This window comes from Aythya ferina (genome assembly GCF_964211825.1).
Source record: "Aythya ferina genome assembly, chromosome: 3".
NCBI classification, from domain to species: domain Eukaryota; kingdom Metazoa; phylum Chordata; class Aves; order Anseriformes; family Anatidae; genus Aythya; species Aythya ferina.
The window spans coordinates 23,492,569-23,508,645 of record NC_140298.1 but is presented as its reverse complement, the minus strand read 5'-3'; the positions used below and the strand labels follow the sequence as shown (position 1 = coordinate 23,508,645).

Sequence of the window (16,077 nt, the reverse complement as noted above, 5' to 3'; positions counted from 1 at the left end):
CCTCTGGAATACAGAAAACATTTAGAGCTCTTGTGCTTGGTAGTGGAAATGCCTGGGGTAACTCATGTGCTATCCTACTTAATTGGATCACCTCAAGTTAGATGAATGAGAAAGCAGGCATCTAAGGGACCTGTGAATGTGGTCTCTGGAGGGTGCCATAAAAAAAAAAAATCTCCAATGTTGCTGCAGATTGAGATCTTTTCTATATATTATTCCCACTGTCACTACTGAAATCCTCATGAGGTCCTGAGTGTAAACATACATATGACTACCATTTTAATAAGCTGGGCGTTCAGAAACTTAAGCTGGGGATTCAGGAAAAAAAGGGAGCATGGGATTTTTACATCTTGACTAGTGAGCTCAAATGCCATTGTGACATATTTGTCTGGGGATCATTTATTTTAAAGAAATAACAACTACAGTGACAGATTTTATTTTCTTTGGAACTGAAGTTCTTGTTCAGGAGGTGAAGAACTTCTCTCATTTCCCTGGGTGTGGTAAAAATTTACCAACTTCATGCTAATACAGCACTGCAGAAAGTTCTCTCTGAAAAGGACGAGAGGAGGATGTCCTTTCCCATTCTCGCATTTTTTTTATCTTAAAAATATGCAACTATTAACACATGACTATCAGCATTATTCATTTGTGAAGGTATTGTAGCATAAAGTTTCTGTGGTATTATAATTAGCCTTGGGACCTTCTTACAGTACCTTTGTTCCTCAACTCTGTCATGGCGCCATTAACGACTGTACGGGTGACCAGCTGCAGGTAGGGGCCCAACCTTGTTCTCAGACAGCTTCCCAAAACAGATCTGTCTGGACCAAGCCATTGCAAAGCTGCCAGCAAGGCTAGATAAACTTAGAAAATTCAAGATCTGTTTTGCCTATCCATCAGTCCCTCAGCTATAGCTTAAGTAAGGATTCTAGTTTTAGAAGGAATATGAATAAAAGTCAGACATTAAACCACTGTACTGTATTATACTTAGCCATATGATAAAGGATTTTAAATAGAATTTGTATCAGTTTAACTGAAATAAGAAGCATCTATGCAATCTGTAGTTCAGCAGAGTATGTCTGAGAAGCAGGGTGAGTGCTGAATCCATCCCCTGCCTGGAAGGGGCGTTTATGAAAGGTCTGCCTTTCATCTGCTGTTCTATGTTCCTCATTAGACTACTTATTTCTCCTCTACCAGGATCACCAGTCAGCCTACAGAATACTCCTGCCAAGGCTGTCACAGTGGGCAATCCGTGTGTTTCCTCACCACGTCCAGCTGCCTGTGCTCCCAGTAATTCTGGAGACCTTCCTCTTTCTACAAACACTCCAACAATCTCCCTCAAAACCCAAATTGCTGCAGCCTGCACACCAGCAAAGCGGACTGGAGCCAGCCCATGCGCTTCTCCCAAACCTGTGACTTCCTCCAAAATGTCCATTAAACACTGGGTTACCAGGACTCCATCCTCTTCTCCTCCAGAAGTGGGGAAAAAGGCTCTTTCTCCTAGAAAAGCCCTGGCAGAAGTCACACAAGGTCTCCTGGAAACATCTAGCACTCCTAAAGCACCACACTCACAGGTTGAAAAGCGTGCCAAGAGGAGGCTTGACTGCAGCAAGGAAGGCGATGTGAGACAGAAGTGTCTGCAGGCCTGTAGCTGTGTGACTGAACTGGACCATGTGGCTAAGAAGTCCAAGCTAAACTTGTGTCACTTGGCTGCAGAGCAGAAAGCTTGTGATGAAGGCTCTCTAAGTCTGGCTGACCTGGATAATGAGCAAGAAGGCTCTAGCCACAGCCCAAAAGAGCCTTCTCTTTCTGGAAGCCGTATTAATCCATCCGGTGTTCAAACTTCCCCTCTTCCTTTCCAATCTCCATGTGGAAAAGGCACGGATGTGGTAGACAAGGAGAATAGTTCACCTGAACGAAAAAACTGGCTGTCTGCTCTGGGAGAGAAGCTACGGACTGGCAAAACTGGCAGCCCCCCGTCATCTTGCAGTCCCAGTGCAAAACGACAGGATGCTGCAGCAGTGGCCACCTCACCGAAAAATGTAAGTGGGACAGTCAGGGACAGTGGTAATGAAAGACACTCCCCTTTTTGCGCATGGTTAGCTCTCTTCCACCCAGGCATTCAAAGAATTATCTGATTACAGACAAAAGAGATGATTTCTGGCCTAATAAGCTAGATACATTAATGCTGTTATCTACTAATCCCCTCTGTGCAGGAAGAGAATTCTTAGGATGGTGTTGTCCATCCTTTGAAAGGAACTTAGAGCACACAGGAGCTCAAAAATCCTCATAGTCCCCAGCTGGATGTTTGAAGGATGTAGCTGTCATCTGTAATGCAGCTCTTCTCTAAGAAGCACAGTAATGACAGCACCTTTCCTGGCAGATCTGTTGTTTATGAGTTCACAGTCACATCTGCCTATTTACGTTACTGGAAAGACATGTTAGCATTGGAAGAAAGAGCTAAATTTTATTCTAGCCCAGGTAGCAAAAGAATTTGTTACTTATCTTAAAACTCTGGACTAAATAATTCCTTCGGTTCATTCTACCAAAAACTATCAGAAAACAAAGAAATTGCAAAAGAGACAGAGGACAGGATTTGACCTACATAATCCTACTTTTGATGTACAAGAAGCCTGGCACTGAGCTCATATTAGGATCTGGAAGTTAAGCTTATAAAGCAGCTAAAAAAGTTGGTGTGAGGGCTTGAGGATTTAGCACGCATACTGAAAAATGATAATTACATTTTTTAAAAACAAACCAAACTTTTCTCTTCTCTGAAACTGGACTCAACGTCCAACAGTTTCTTTGACTAAGTCTTATTTCAGTAAATGTCAGGTAAATTTTCAGTTGTCACATTTTAGTTGTGCTCTCAATTGAACATCTGATGCTAGACGTTGTTGCCGAGTTTAAGGCTTATTTTAGTGAAGTATCTCAAATCTTAACTGATTTCACCTCTTCCAGCATTTCTACCAGATGTGAGGTGGGGAAGCCACCACTCCTTAGGTTATGTGTAGCAGTTGAACTCTTCATGTTATTGTTGTGCCAAGAAAACTTGGTTATAGTAAACCTACAAGTACTTATAGTATGGGTTTAAACACAAGGTGTAAAGATTTGCCCTGGAGAGAGATTACTGTTCAGCAATCATCTGTCCTGCCCATTATGCTCTAGTTCAAACTTTGTGATGCTCATGGTCTGTGCTGTGCCCGAGGCTTGCCAAGGTGCCTGGAGTAGCAGCAGCGCTCACTGATCTGTTACATCTTGGGGATCTGCAGCCCTGTAATCTGCAGTAGGGAAGCTGGAGCTGCAGCCAGGGTGCATTTCCTACAGCAGTAAGGCAACCCCAGCTTTTAGCCAGTGTTTCCTGTGGGTGGTAAGCCTCTTATCTGTGAGACAAACAGATTACTATAAAGAACCTTTCATTTGCTATCTTACTCAGTAAGCTAAACAAACCGGAGCAATGATGGAGGGGAGACTTTAAGACTCCTGCAGCATGAGAACTGTTAACCAAGAAACGTTTCTTATTGGTTTTGTGGTTTGTTTGTTGTGTTGTTGTTTTTTTTTCTAGGCTGTAACCACTCCATCTTCCATGAGGAAGATCTGCACATACTTCCACAGAAAGCCACAGAATGACTGAAGCAGTGTGTGGCAGTTGCACCTGATGGATGTTGACACTGTGGTATTGAGACCAGATTTAGCAGCGCTGCCAGAGCAACGTGCTGGGATTACACAGTTTGTTTTCAGACCTCAGTAAACTTGGGTTTTTACTCTCCTCTTTTTAAAGCCATTAACATTTGAAATCAACCAAGCGTGGAAAATTATCATAATACTTAGACTCATGGTTTCTTAATTGCTTCAGCTGATGGATCTTATTTTGTAAAGAAAACAGAGTATTTTTTACATGGCAACTGTTACAGTCCAAATTGAGCAACAGCTCTGCTGTGCATTGTTGACAGGCACATGAAGCTTGTCTTTTAATGTTACTAATCTGCTGTTGAAATTTTCTCTGCTTAAAGAGTACTGCGTGAAGCATTGCAGAAAAGTAAGTGTTGTGTGTCAAGAAGCCTGTGCTGGAGGTAGAGCTGAGCCACTTCATGCTGAATGGCACTTCCAGTTATTCCTCTTGTACAGCAACAACAACCGAGCAAGGAAGTTATGAAAGTGTAAATAATACATAAGACTTTCAAATGCCCTTGTATCCATCTCCATCCAGTGGCACAGCTTATGATACTCCAAGAGGAGAGAGAGTATAATCAAGTACTTAATACCTGTACTCCTTTTACCACCCCCTTCCTTCTCCAAGTCTGAAAACTTCTGTATTTACTAACTTAGCTGGCTGTAGGACCATCAGCACTACAGCTGTTGAGACCAACAGCTTGTCGCTTCTCCGAAATAAAATATTGGCAAGATGTGTTACAAAAGTTAGTTTAATCTGTCCCAAATAGTGCTCCATAACAGCTGGTTGCTCAGCAACTTCTTACAGATTCAGCCTGCAGCAAAGGCATTAATAACTGCTTGTAAAATACCTTTATAACACTTATAATACAGTATTTATAAAATAATACCTTGTAAATTAGGGGGCACTTCACATCTTAGAAAGCACTTCACAGCGTTTACATATTAATGTTTTATATGCTTTCCCATCTGTAAGTCATCACTGATGCTGATAGAACAAGGTCAGTAGCTGAAATGAGATCCCTGTCCTGCTGGCTAATGATAATAACCTTGTGGTCATGGTTTCCAGAGAGGTGGTTAGTAAAAGATCTGTATCTTAGATTGGAGCATTTACTCTGTCTTCTGGTATGATGGTTCCTATGAACTTAAATAAATAAACAGCACCTCAGAATCCCTATTAAGTCTTTATATTGCAAAAGTATTGAGGTATCTGATGGGGATGTGCTCCAACTAACTGATGTTTTCTGTCTGAAAATTTCAGACCTACTTTACAGCATCATTGAATTACTATGGTAGTTGAAAGGGATTAGAAGAAAACATGCTGGTTTTCTTCTAATCTTCAGATATATTTTGCTGTGGATTGTATTTTGCAAGGAAGTAAAATACATGAAAGAACTGGCTTCTGTGAAAGGTCTCTTGTAGTTACAAAGCAAAAATAAATGGGTAACGTAATTTAAAGGAGGAAAAAAAACAAAAACAAAACAACATCAAGTCGTCATCAAGTTGAAGCTTTTAGCAGGAGCACTCAGGTACATGTAGGTACCAGAACAACTTCCTCTTGTTTATTGAATTACAACCCATCATCCTGTGACCTTTGAGGAGATGTCATTAAGTTGGAAGAAAGTGGGAAAGGCAATGTAGTGCTTCGGGCATTTTTTGGTAGTTTTTTTAAAGAAAAAAATAATTTTAAAATTGATTATCTGAACAGATAATAGCTTGAGTAAAATGGGAATAAAAATCTATTAGTTTAATATTAACCTACTTCTGGATATTGAGCTGTATAGGTGAAAGTAGCAAAAATATAACAAGGCAATCTGGTAGGTTTGTGATTAAATTCTGTCTGAACTGTAATTAATCAGAGCAACTGCGTAGGGTTCAACCTGCCTTGCCTACAGCCAGTCTTCCATAACAGGTTGCAGAATAAGGAGATAAGGACCCTCTTGAAGTATATGAGTGTCTTGTCAGCCATTTCAACAGCAATAGGATTTCGTGTTCCACCATATCTTTCACAATATTTTCATCCTCCAGGAATGTTCTACACTCAAAGTATTATCTCCTGTATCTTGTAAATGACTACCTAGAGATGATTTACACTAAAGGTTGTTCATTCCAGTGGTAACCATTAGTGCAGATGGGAGATTTTCACTTTCTAAACAGTACCTGTTTAGCAGGATAACTTGTTCTTCGGAACATAGGCTGTAATTCCTGTCACCTTAAGGTGCGGAAGCCTGGTTCAGAGCCTAGGAGAAGTAACTGAAGCTCATATTTTTCCATGTCAAAATGCCTTGATCTTGTGACAGAGTCATGATTGCAGGAGCATCAAATCACTGAAACAAATCATATGTCAAGTGGTTTAAGGTAACAGGTGCTGTCTTTACCTGAGACACTTGTTGAACTAAGCACCAAGGGCTATGCCTTCAAGGAACTGAGCTCTTGTTTTGAGCTAGCAAGCTACATCTCTGAATCATCTTTCCTTCTAAAGGACTGACAGAAATTCTGTACTCCATGATTGCTTCTTTTGAAATATTATTCCCCAAACCCCATATGTATGTCAATCCCATCTTATGCAGGTTTTATTTTGCAGGTTTTCCATGCAGAAGATACTTCTTACTGTTGTCTTTCTCCTCAGTGTTTACCTTCTAATTGCCAAGTGGGATTTGGGAATGACCAGGGCTGCTTATGATAGTACCCTTTCCAATAGTTGTTACTAATGCTATGTTGAAAGTTAAGCCTGGCACTGCTCAGCTCTGAGCAGTCAACCAGTTTAGCTTACTATAAGTTTTACAGGCTGGCAGTGGCTTTGAGCTAGCCTGGCTTGACAAAACTGAAGAGATGCTTGGTCAGCTGGCTTTGGCAAGTATTTCTTCTGGTAACAGTGCCTACTTAAGAATCTCTTGGGGAAGCTAACTACAAAGAAAACCAAAAATTGAATTGCCACAGTTCCCTGACTCGGTAGATAGCTATATCAAAACCATTGAGGCGATGGAAGTGAGGATCTGGGGACACCGTTGCCCACTAAGAGGACTGTTCCATCAAACTATTTCTTGAAGTGTAGAGTTGGTAACTTCTTGTTGGCCAGGGATTGCTAAAGTCTTCCTTTGGCACAGCTGGCCATGGCTGAAATCTGGATTTCTTACCTTCATACCACCCTGTAGACTGATCTACAAAGGTTGATGGAAAATACACTATTGTGCCATAGAAAAAAGGTTCTAGGTGCTCTCTGTATGTGGTATAGAATTTCTTAATCTTTGTTTAGAAATAGATGTATTTCAGCTAGGAATTTACCAAAATTGCTTGGTAGCTGGCTAGAACTGTCCCAATACTCAAGGGTTTATATATAGGCCTTGCATCCAGAATGTCTTTTAAAGACATCCCTCAAGGTCAGGTATTAAGACTTTTTTTGTAGCCAATACTGGTTTGGCAGTGAATGGAAAACAGTGTTTGGACCATCTTCAGGTCCATGATAATCAAATTTCATTCTTCCTTTCTGAAGCTGACCTAAACAGTTTTCAACTTACTTGGAAATTATCACACTTTGTTTCTCTATGTTTTGTTGATAACAGTTAACCCAATGGCTTGCAATCTTTTGTTCTCTGTGACTCATCTGTGACCCAGTCCACAATAAATAAAATACATTCTGCTCCTATATGGTATCCTTCTTGGGCTGACTTTCAAAAACCATCTTTAACCACAACCAAGTGCTCCATCTGCACTGCACAAAATACCAAACGTGCTGGAAAGCAAGGAAATGGAGAAAGCAACCAAGGAGCCCATATATAGTTTATTATAAAATAGCTTAACAAGAAACATTTCATGTCAATTGTTTTATAGAAATATGTGCTCTGTTACTAGGAAAGCATGAAGCTGAAAGGACAAAGCAAAATTAAAGCCAAGGATTACCTTTCATTTTTAAGCCTCAAATTGGTTTATTTATTTTTAAATCAGAACAAGCAACTTTCCACCCTAATTTGAGCCTTATGGGAAAATTTTAGGAACTACAAGTACAGCAGGACTACAACATGAAGATCCACTACTCCAGGCTTGTACAACTAGGCTTGGACTTGAAGTCAAGAAAGGATTATGTATAATGAAGTTCAAACATCCTGTTTCAGTAAATACAACATGATAGCTTTAACTTTGTTTAAGCAATACCAGTTCTTTTTTTGAAATAGTTCACTCTTGATTTAAAGACTTCAAATGATCACAAGTCTGTTAGAGTGGTATATTAGTTATTCTGAAGGTGAAATACCGTGAAAAGATTCTAATTTGCGTTTTGAATTTGTTTAGCTTTGCCTTTCAATTATTAGCTCAGTTTATTCATTTTTGGTTTGTGTTAAAGATATTTCTACTACTATAGGTTTTTTATCCAATATGTAGGAAATCCAGACATGAGATTGAAACACCTCTTAGTCTCTTTCATGAGCTAAATAGATTCTACATACAAAAGACCAAAATATTTCCACAGCTAGGGAAGCGCTGCATTCCTTCACATCAAGGTGCCACTGCAGTAGCTCTACCGGTATTAACACAAAGCCACACTGTCTTTCATTTACCTCAAGGACTCACCTTTATGATTTACTTCTCCCCTCTTGTCTAAAGAAGAATGGCTGAATTGTTCTGTTAAGTATCTTTAACCATACACTTCTGTAACCATGCCTAGGTTTTTTATTTGTCTCATAAATTATGCAACTGCCTGGTTGCCCTGTGAGTGTGTTCTCAGGTGCTGTTGCTGAGTATGCAGCAGAGGAGGAGATGGACTCAAATCCAAGCACCGAAGAGCGAGCTGGGTAGAGCTGGTCAGTCATTCCTACACAGACTTACGTGCAACTGGCAAAATAACTGCACCTTTGTTGGTTTGGGGTTTTAGCCTTCTAACTTTCACACCAGTATGATATAACCTCAGTCTGTTATATTCCTGCAAAATGTGTTAGGTACCTAAAAAAAACCAGACCAATAATAGTCCATAGGACTGTTACACTGTATGCTGGTGCAACAGCAAAGCAGGCTGTGTTGACAGGAGCTTAGCAAATATTGTCAGGGTGTATTACTGAATTATGCAGTGTTACCATTATTTCTGTTCTGCTAATTTTCATGGATTTACTGACAGAGGAAGTGGCAGCGTGTGTATGGTGAGATTAAGGAATCCATGAGATTCTTGAAAACAACTTGTGACTGAAATAAATGAAACAAGCTCTGATTTGCTTGCAGAGACTGATTTGCTGTAGATAGTTGGTGTCAAGGTGGTCATGTGAAAATTGGGAGTGTTGCATCACAACAAGTCAGTTGTTTGTACACACGCAGCTATTCTAAGAAGTGAGGCAAATGATAAAGAGGAGGCTGATGTTTGCAGAAGTAAGCAGAGGTACAAATAATCGATGTGAGAACAAAACTGAAAGGACAAAGTACATTGCATAAGAGATGCTATTGGCAGAAGAAACTAAACCTCACACACTTGTTAGGTACATAAAAGAAAGATTAGGGCTTGGGAGGGCCACTCTGTGCCTCCGTATCAGACTGCTATCTGTATCCTCAAGCTTTTTTCCTCTGTGCAATAGTACAGTTGTCTACACTTGCCAGTCCACCCTGATTAAGAGCAAATGCAAGTTGAAAGGCTGCCCTTACTCCAGGGTAGGGAGTGCCTGCTCTAATTTAACCTAATCTGCCCTCAGAAAGGGTCAGTTTTGGCTGGGTGTTTCAGAAAGGGATGCAAGGCCGCTGGGTGACTGGCGCTACATAAAACCAGAGATGCTTCCTAGCCGGAAGGCAACAGGGAAGTGTTTCCACATGAAAGCAAGTTCTGAATGTCCTCGTCCCAGCACCCCCAGCTATGTCAGGTGGAAAACGGTGACGATTAGAGCAACAAGCACGGCACGGCCTGTGTGCACAGCAGCAGCTCATGGCACTGTTAGCATTCATGCCTTGGCCAGGCTGGCACCTAACTGGATGCTAACTGTGGCACAATTAAAGGTTTTTACAGACCTTTTCTTCATATATACCACAGGAAGCCAACCAAGTGGTTCTTCGTCCTAATTTCCTTGGGTATCTGCTCTCCAACTCACTCCAGCAGTGGGCCTCGAGCTTTACTCACAGCGGTGGTGGTTTTATTAAGAGCCGCAGGCAGGTTCCGTGCCTGACTCGTCTGCTGTCATGTTGTAATATGCTGTCGGTTTATTTTTCAGCTGACCAAAGTTCCCCTTAAACTCAATTCATCTGTGTTTACAAATACTTCACTGTGTAATATACGAAAGCTTTTTCCCAGTGTTTGAGCAGGACCGAAGATTTACAGCTGAGAAATTTCCACATTATATGCATTAGAAAAGTGTTACCCTAAATGACTAATGGAATTTTGTTTCTGCTCCAGGAAGCAAATTGATGCTGAATGAAAGAGAGAAGAAGGTTTATCCTTTCACCCTTGTTGTGTGTCTCGCCACAGCACAAGGCTGTGCCAGAACATGTTCCCACAACCTTTCAACCCATTCAGCAGAGTCTGCAACTTTCCTGGCTATTTTTGTGTATTGCACTCAATGATTAAGTGCTGGGGACAGTGCTAATACATCCTTTCACCAAACACACACTGCAGAATGCCATCTCAGCTGCTCACACTGTTTTTCCAGTTACTCTTCCTAAAAACTGGATTATCAATAGATTATCCTTCCGATCGTAAGGGCGTACACTTGGAGATGTATTGTTCCTGGCTAGGACTCCATCTCTTAGTAATCAAGCATTATTTGTGTTGACAATACAATCTCTGCATCTAACCGAAGCCCGTTGCAGGCTGCCTTTGCCTATTACACAAACAAAGTGGCTCAACCACTGCTGCAGATTAACCACCGCTGGGGTGAAGCAGAGCAGCTATTTAATTGCACAAAGCTGGAGAACACGGTGGTTTCTTTAACGTCTCCCGTTGTATAGCGGCTTGCTAGCTTCGCTTCGCCTTCTTAGTCTATTTACAAAATATGCTATAGCTCTGCTAATGGTTTATGCTGGGCAGAAAATCCCCTTTCTGCTGTGAGAGCTGCCAGTATTTCTATCGCTCAGCGAGACTGGGGTGCTGCAAACCCTGCTACCACAGCAGAGAGAGCAGTTCAGTCTCACACGGACCACATACAAGAGTTAGCCTCCTATCACTACAGTTTGCCAAACTTGTCGATACTAGAAGAGAGCCTCCTTTTTTGAGTTCAGGCACAGCAATGCAGCATGAATAAACCATCACTGCTGCTCCCATAATACCAGCTGACAGCAACCAAGGCACAACACATCCTCAGTGACCGATGGGCAGCCAACTGGGAGCTCACGATGCAAATTGCCTCCATTTCATGTTGCAACCTGGTACAGAAAGAAAAACAACCCCAAAAAGACCATTACCATCAAACAGAGTGTAGGAGCACCTGGCACAGCTATGTGGGCAGGATCAGAAATCCTCACCCTCACAGAAGAGCATCTTCAGGAGTGCTTGAACCCTCGAGTAGCCTCTGTCCCCTGGACTTTCAGGCAGGTTCTGCAGTGACATTTGAAAGCAGGAGGCAGTCTTTCAAGGACCTCCAGCACCAGGGAACATTTCAATATTAAAGCCAATGTTGCTAAACAGAGCAGGCGTAATTGTAGCTAGCCAAACTCTGGATCTGACCCCACACAGGAGAGCCTCTGCCCAGGGGCAGAACATGGGGCCGTCTGGGGAGTTTTCCATGCGTGTATTTCCAAACAGGTTCAGCTCATGGAGCCACCACGTTCTCACTGGTCTTTGCAAGCCCAAATGCCACCTGATGGCAGTTTTGGGGCTAGCTGCAGCTGGGTTTCCACTCCTGCCCTCCCAGCTGGGTGTCCCATTCCGGCATCATCATCATCACACTGGAAACTTTCACTGGTGGTTTCACTATAGAGGTTGAGTTGATGAGAACAAAATTCTCAACTCATTTCAGCCCCAGGAAAGGAAAGACTGGTTAGTATCTTCAAACTGAAGCCTTGGATGCTCTTCTACTGTGTTTAAAGGCAGAACTCACTGGTTCATCAACTCATCAGACAGATCAATGCATGAAAACATTTGCTGTTCTCTCCATGTCCTCTGTTGCAGCACTTGCACATTGCTTGTTTTCCATCAGTCATGCTGTGGTAAATCAGACATTAATATGGAAGTCTTTGCAGCATCCTATTGTGACAAAGTAACAATACCTTAGAAGCATTTTTTCCAACTCAACTGTAAGTACTAATGTATTTCTCATACCTCTGTGATCAATATTTCTCTTCAAACACAAGAGACCCACAGCACTTCCTATGAAAGCATTTCAAAGGGCAAGCGCACAGGGAAGTAGAAAGCCCCTGTTGTGGAGAGGGGGATTGGTGCCAAAAAGATGGATGCAGACAGTGGTGTGTGAACCCAATGGAAAGGCAGAAAAGCAGTAGATACATTTATTTATCTTTTTTCTTGTCTGATTTAAATGTCAAGCCTTTTGTACCACATCATCATTGAGAATGTGATCTGCTGCCAGTACAGTTTGAATGGTATTTTACTGGACCACGTTTGTGTGTGTGCTTCTAAATGAAATCTCCTTTGTAGCAGACTGCAGCAGCCAGCTTCACACTTTTTCAGGGCAAAAAGCTTCACCTTTGTCCTTTCATGCCAATGTGCCTCACTTAAATTAAGCCTGGCTTTCCGATGACTGCCCCGGGGCAGTTTCTGTGCACGCGAGAGGAATGATGGCACAGGGCTGGCTGGTGCTAAAGCACGCCAGAGGGGCACGGGGAAGCGTGCTGGCAGGGGAACAGATAAACAGTGCGAACAAAGCGAGCAGCCTGATCTCGCTGGGTTGTATCTCACATCAGCTGCAGCTCTGCTGTCCCTGTGCAGCTCTCACACGGTCACGGTACAGGCAGGCAGATAGGAAACGCAGCTTGCAGCAGCGCACCTCGAAGCAGCGAGACTGAAACACCCGCAGAAAAAGAAAAGGTGTGCTCACTGGGCTGTAGCACACACCAGCAGTTTCCTCTACTGCTTCTGCAATTTTTTGGAAGCCTCTTCTTTATCTGCCACGTACAGCAGGAAGCCACGGTCTGTGTGCAGGCTTATCAGAGATGATGATTTTTGCTTAGCAAGGCTGGAGATGAGTCACTTGCCACACCAGAAGTGCCGTGCCAAGGACGCCCCGAGGAGCCAAGACTGCTCAGGTACCTGTGGGTGTCCACAGGGCAAGAGGCTTGAGGGACACTGTCCTCTCCAAACAGCTCTCTGCAGGTTATCTGGCACGTTTGTGCTTGTTTCTCCTCCCTTACAGTGAGGCTGCTCCTCTCCGTTTCACGTCATGCTGGTGGAGCCTGCCCCTTGCAAAATGCTTTAAAATCATTGCAGAGAGAGGGGTGCACTTCACTGCTCCAGGGTAACTGATGGAGAGAGGAGTTTAAGTGCATTGTCCCCCAAATCCAGAGAGTTAATATAACCACAGGCATCCTGCCTTGGAGCTGGGGATGCCAAAAAAAATGCTTAACAGCCACCTCTCACTCTTTCTGGCACCTCCCTTGGGGTGAGGAGGGAACCCAGGAAAGGATCGCTGCAAAAGAGCCTGTAATTAACAATTCATCCAACCAGGATCTTAAGACAGTAAAAAAGAGTCTCTTTTACAGTATGATTTCTTTATGGTGGACATGTTATTACACTGCTTCAAGTTCAGTGAAGCCACCCCAAATTAGTCGCAAGGTCCAAATGCGCAGGTGCTTCATCATTAAAAAAACATCTCACCCTTTGTATACTCTTATGTCACTGTCACCCAAAAACACATGCAAGGGAATCCTCTGGACCATCCTCTCCCCTCAGGCATCACCAAGCCTCTCACAGGCTGCAGCCTGGCAGCGTGGCACAGTGACTGTCCTGGTGGCCGCTGGGTGCTTGCTCCAAAAGCTCTTCCATCCCCAGCACAGACCCTGAAACCACCGTGCACTGCTGTGCCTGCAAGCTAGGTGACCTGCTTCTGCTCTGCTTCCATCCTCGCTGCTGTAATGAGAACCTACACTTGGAAATGTTTGGAAAAGCATGGGCTTCTTGCAAAGGAAGCCCATGGAGATGAACGATTTGAGGTGTGTCACAGCCTGATTAAAAAAATCCTTAAATCCTTAAGCCTCTCCTTTGAGCCACTGTGAAATAACCTTTAGCATAGATGTTGCTGAGGGCTCAGGTTCTCCAAATGCAGAGCTGACAGGTCTCAAGGTCTCTCTCCTGCTTGTTTACCTCCTATATACTTTTCTTATGTTGATTTTGCATTTAAAAGCAACAAAAGTGGAAAAATTACACCTTGTGGGAGGTTTAGCTCTGTCTACATGAGCTTGTCTATATTTTGTAGGGTGCTGCTTGCTGTATGCGGAGGGAGATCCCTCACTGTTGCTGGCAAAGGACATTCCCAGAAGAGAGGGGCAGGCGAGGGAAGGGCCAGCCTGGGAGAGGGGAGCACAAGGCAGCATCTGTATGGGGAGCTGGGCAGCCCCTGACAGCGTGAGAGCAGATCTGGACCTGTAGGGAAGATTTTCGCACCACCCCGTGCATTTCAGCTCTGCTGGCAGCAGCCGTGCTTGTTCTTTCCATGCTATAAATACAGGAGCAGGGTTTGCACGAGGTCAGGATGGGGATGGATTCCACTGCTCTAATAGCAGGGAGTGATGCTTCATTCACTCATCCCAGCACTGTGTCAGCCCCATGTGGGGAGGTGACCCATGGCAGGTGACCTAGAGGCTGCCCCCAAAGCCTGTCACCTACTGTCCAACTCCCTCGCAAAGCTTGCAAAAGGGCCTGGGGTACAGCTGGTGCCCGAGCACAGCAGGGCAGCCAGGAGGACACAGTGTGCTCAGGACCAGAAGGATGGTAACATGGGAACAAGCAGGGCACTGAGGCCATGAACTCAGATGCCTATCCATTAAATATGTGTGTTAAATATGGTGATCACATGTTGAAGGAACACTGATCTCTCTCTGCAACTCTTTTTTTTTTTTTTTTTTTTTCCCCAGATCATAGAGAAAAGAAATTTTGGTACACTTGACATATACAGGCATTGTCCAGGCTCACAAATTATGGGCAAGCCAGCTGTCTGTATGCACAATGACTGTTTGCTGAACACTGGTGTGAAGAGAAAAATGTCTCCTCTAACCATAGTTGATAGTCCCTACGCAATTCTGAGAATCGCAGAATAGTCTAGGTTGGAAAAAACCTTCAGGATCACCAAGTTCAACCATCAACCTGACCAAGTGCCATCACTAAACCACGTCCCTCAGTGCCATGTCCACACATCTCTTAAATGCCTCCAGGAATGGGGAGTCCAACACTTCCCTGGGCAGCCTATTCCATTGCTTGGCCACCTTTTCTGTGAACAAATTCTTCCCAGTGTCCAATCCAAACCTCCCCTGGTGCAACTTGAGGCTGTCAAATGAAGTTACCCAGCAGACACACGTTTTATTTGAATGATGAATCTGCCCCACTTCTGCACACCAGAGTTTGTGATCTGCCAGGATTAGCCCTGCAGTTGGAGTTAAATGATTATTTCTACACATTTATTTCTGGCTGAACAGCTGAGAGTGTCATTTCAGGTAATGATGGCTTGGCTCAGGGGAATACGCTGCAGAGTTGTAAAACTGCTCTCCTGGACATTGTGAATTATGTGCGTGCTGGACAATGTGAATTCAAAATCTTAAGGCTGTATCAAGGGAAAGTGAATTAAGTTGTTTCACTCTCATGCTGGTTTGGACACCCAAAAAATACATTCTCCATCTTTGCTATCAAGAAGCCTGGACAAAGTAAAATTTACATCACTCCACCCTGGACTGTTCCTGCTCATCACTTTAATTTTGAGAATTCAGAGAATGATGTAATTTTTGTGCTTTGATATATGAGTGAAGAGGGAGATTATATGTGGGTGAAGAGGGAGATTTTGTTTTGGGGATGGAAGGTGGTTTAACTTACAGTAGGAAACTCTAACACTGAAAACTGACCTCTGAAATCTGATAGCTCGCTACGTACAAACGTAGAGCTCCTCTAGGCTGAGTCTGCAGAAGCAAGTTTCAAGGCTCTCAGAAACACTGAGGCAATTAAAGTCATTTCCAGTTCTTCTCACATACATTGCTAAATTTTTAATTGTCATCCATATGCACGCTGCAACGAAAGATAATTCCTGCCCTAAGGAATTGTCAAATCTAGGCAAAGGCTGGTGGAAGCATAATGTATTACAGGTAAACCACTTCCATATTTTAAAAGCATCCAATTAAGTATTAAAACATACCTGCAGAATCGCCTGTACACAGATACTTCTCCAACTGCGTTAGAGGAGAAACCACACGCATCCAGCAGGCAGCAGCGATGCCTGCTGATCGGTTTGTGCACCGTTCCCTCAATCTCTCTCTGGGGACCCTCGGGCCAGAGTGAAATCCGTATGCTGTTTA

General features: G+C 43.2%; 1 protein-coding gene and 2 long non-coding RNA genes across 3 annotated transcripts in view; 1 reads left to right on the top strand and 2 right to left on the bottom strand.

The window, feature by feature from the left end:
* Positions 1–3,950, top strand: part of DTL (denticleless E3 ubiquitin protein ligase homolog) — a 22,575-nt gene extending 18,625 nt beyond the window's left edge. Inside the window, exons 14-15 of the mRNA XM_084516106.1 lie at positions 1,192–2,036; positions 3,560–3,950. Of these exons, the coding sequence (XP_084372232.1) occupies positions 1,192–2,036; positions 3,560–3,628 (914 nt within the window). The 3' untranslated portion in view covers positions 3,629–3,950. The remainder of the gene's footprint in view (positions 1–1,191; positions 2,037–3,559) is intronic.
* Positions 1–16,077, bottom strand: part of LOC311435278 — a 22,580-nt gene extending 6,503 nt beyond the window's left edge. The window contains exon 1 of the long non-coding RNA XR_014692022.1: positions 15,918–16,077. This is a non-coding gene — a long non-coding RNA (uncharacterized lncRNA). The remainder of the gene's footprint in view (positions 1–15,917) is intronic.
* On the bottom strand, positions 3,944–11,260 carry LOC311435279. Its single transcript, XR_014692023.1, has 2 exons — positions 11,092–11,260; positions 3,944–10,992 (listed from the first exon to the last, which is right to left on the bottom strand). It is a non-coding gene; the product is annotated as an uncharacterized lncRNA (long non-coding RNA).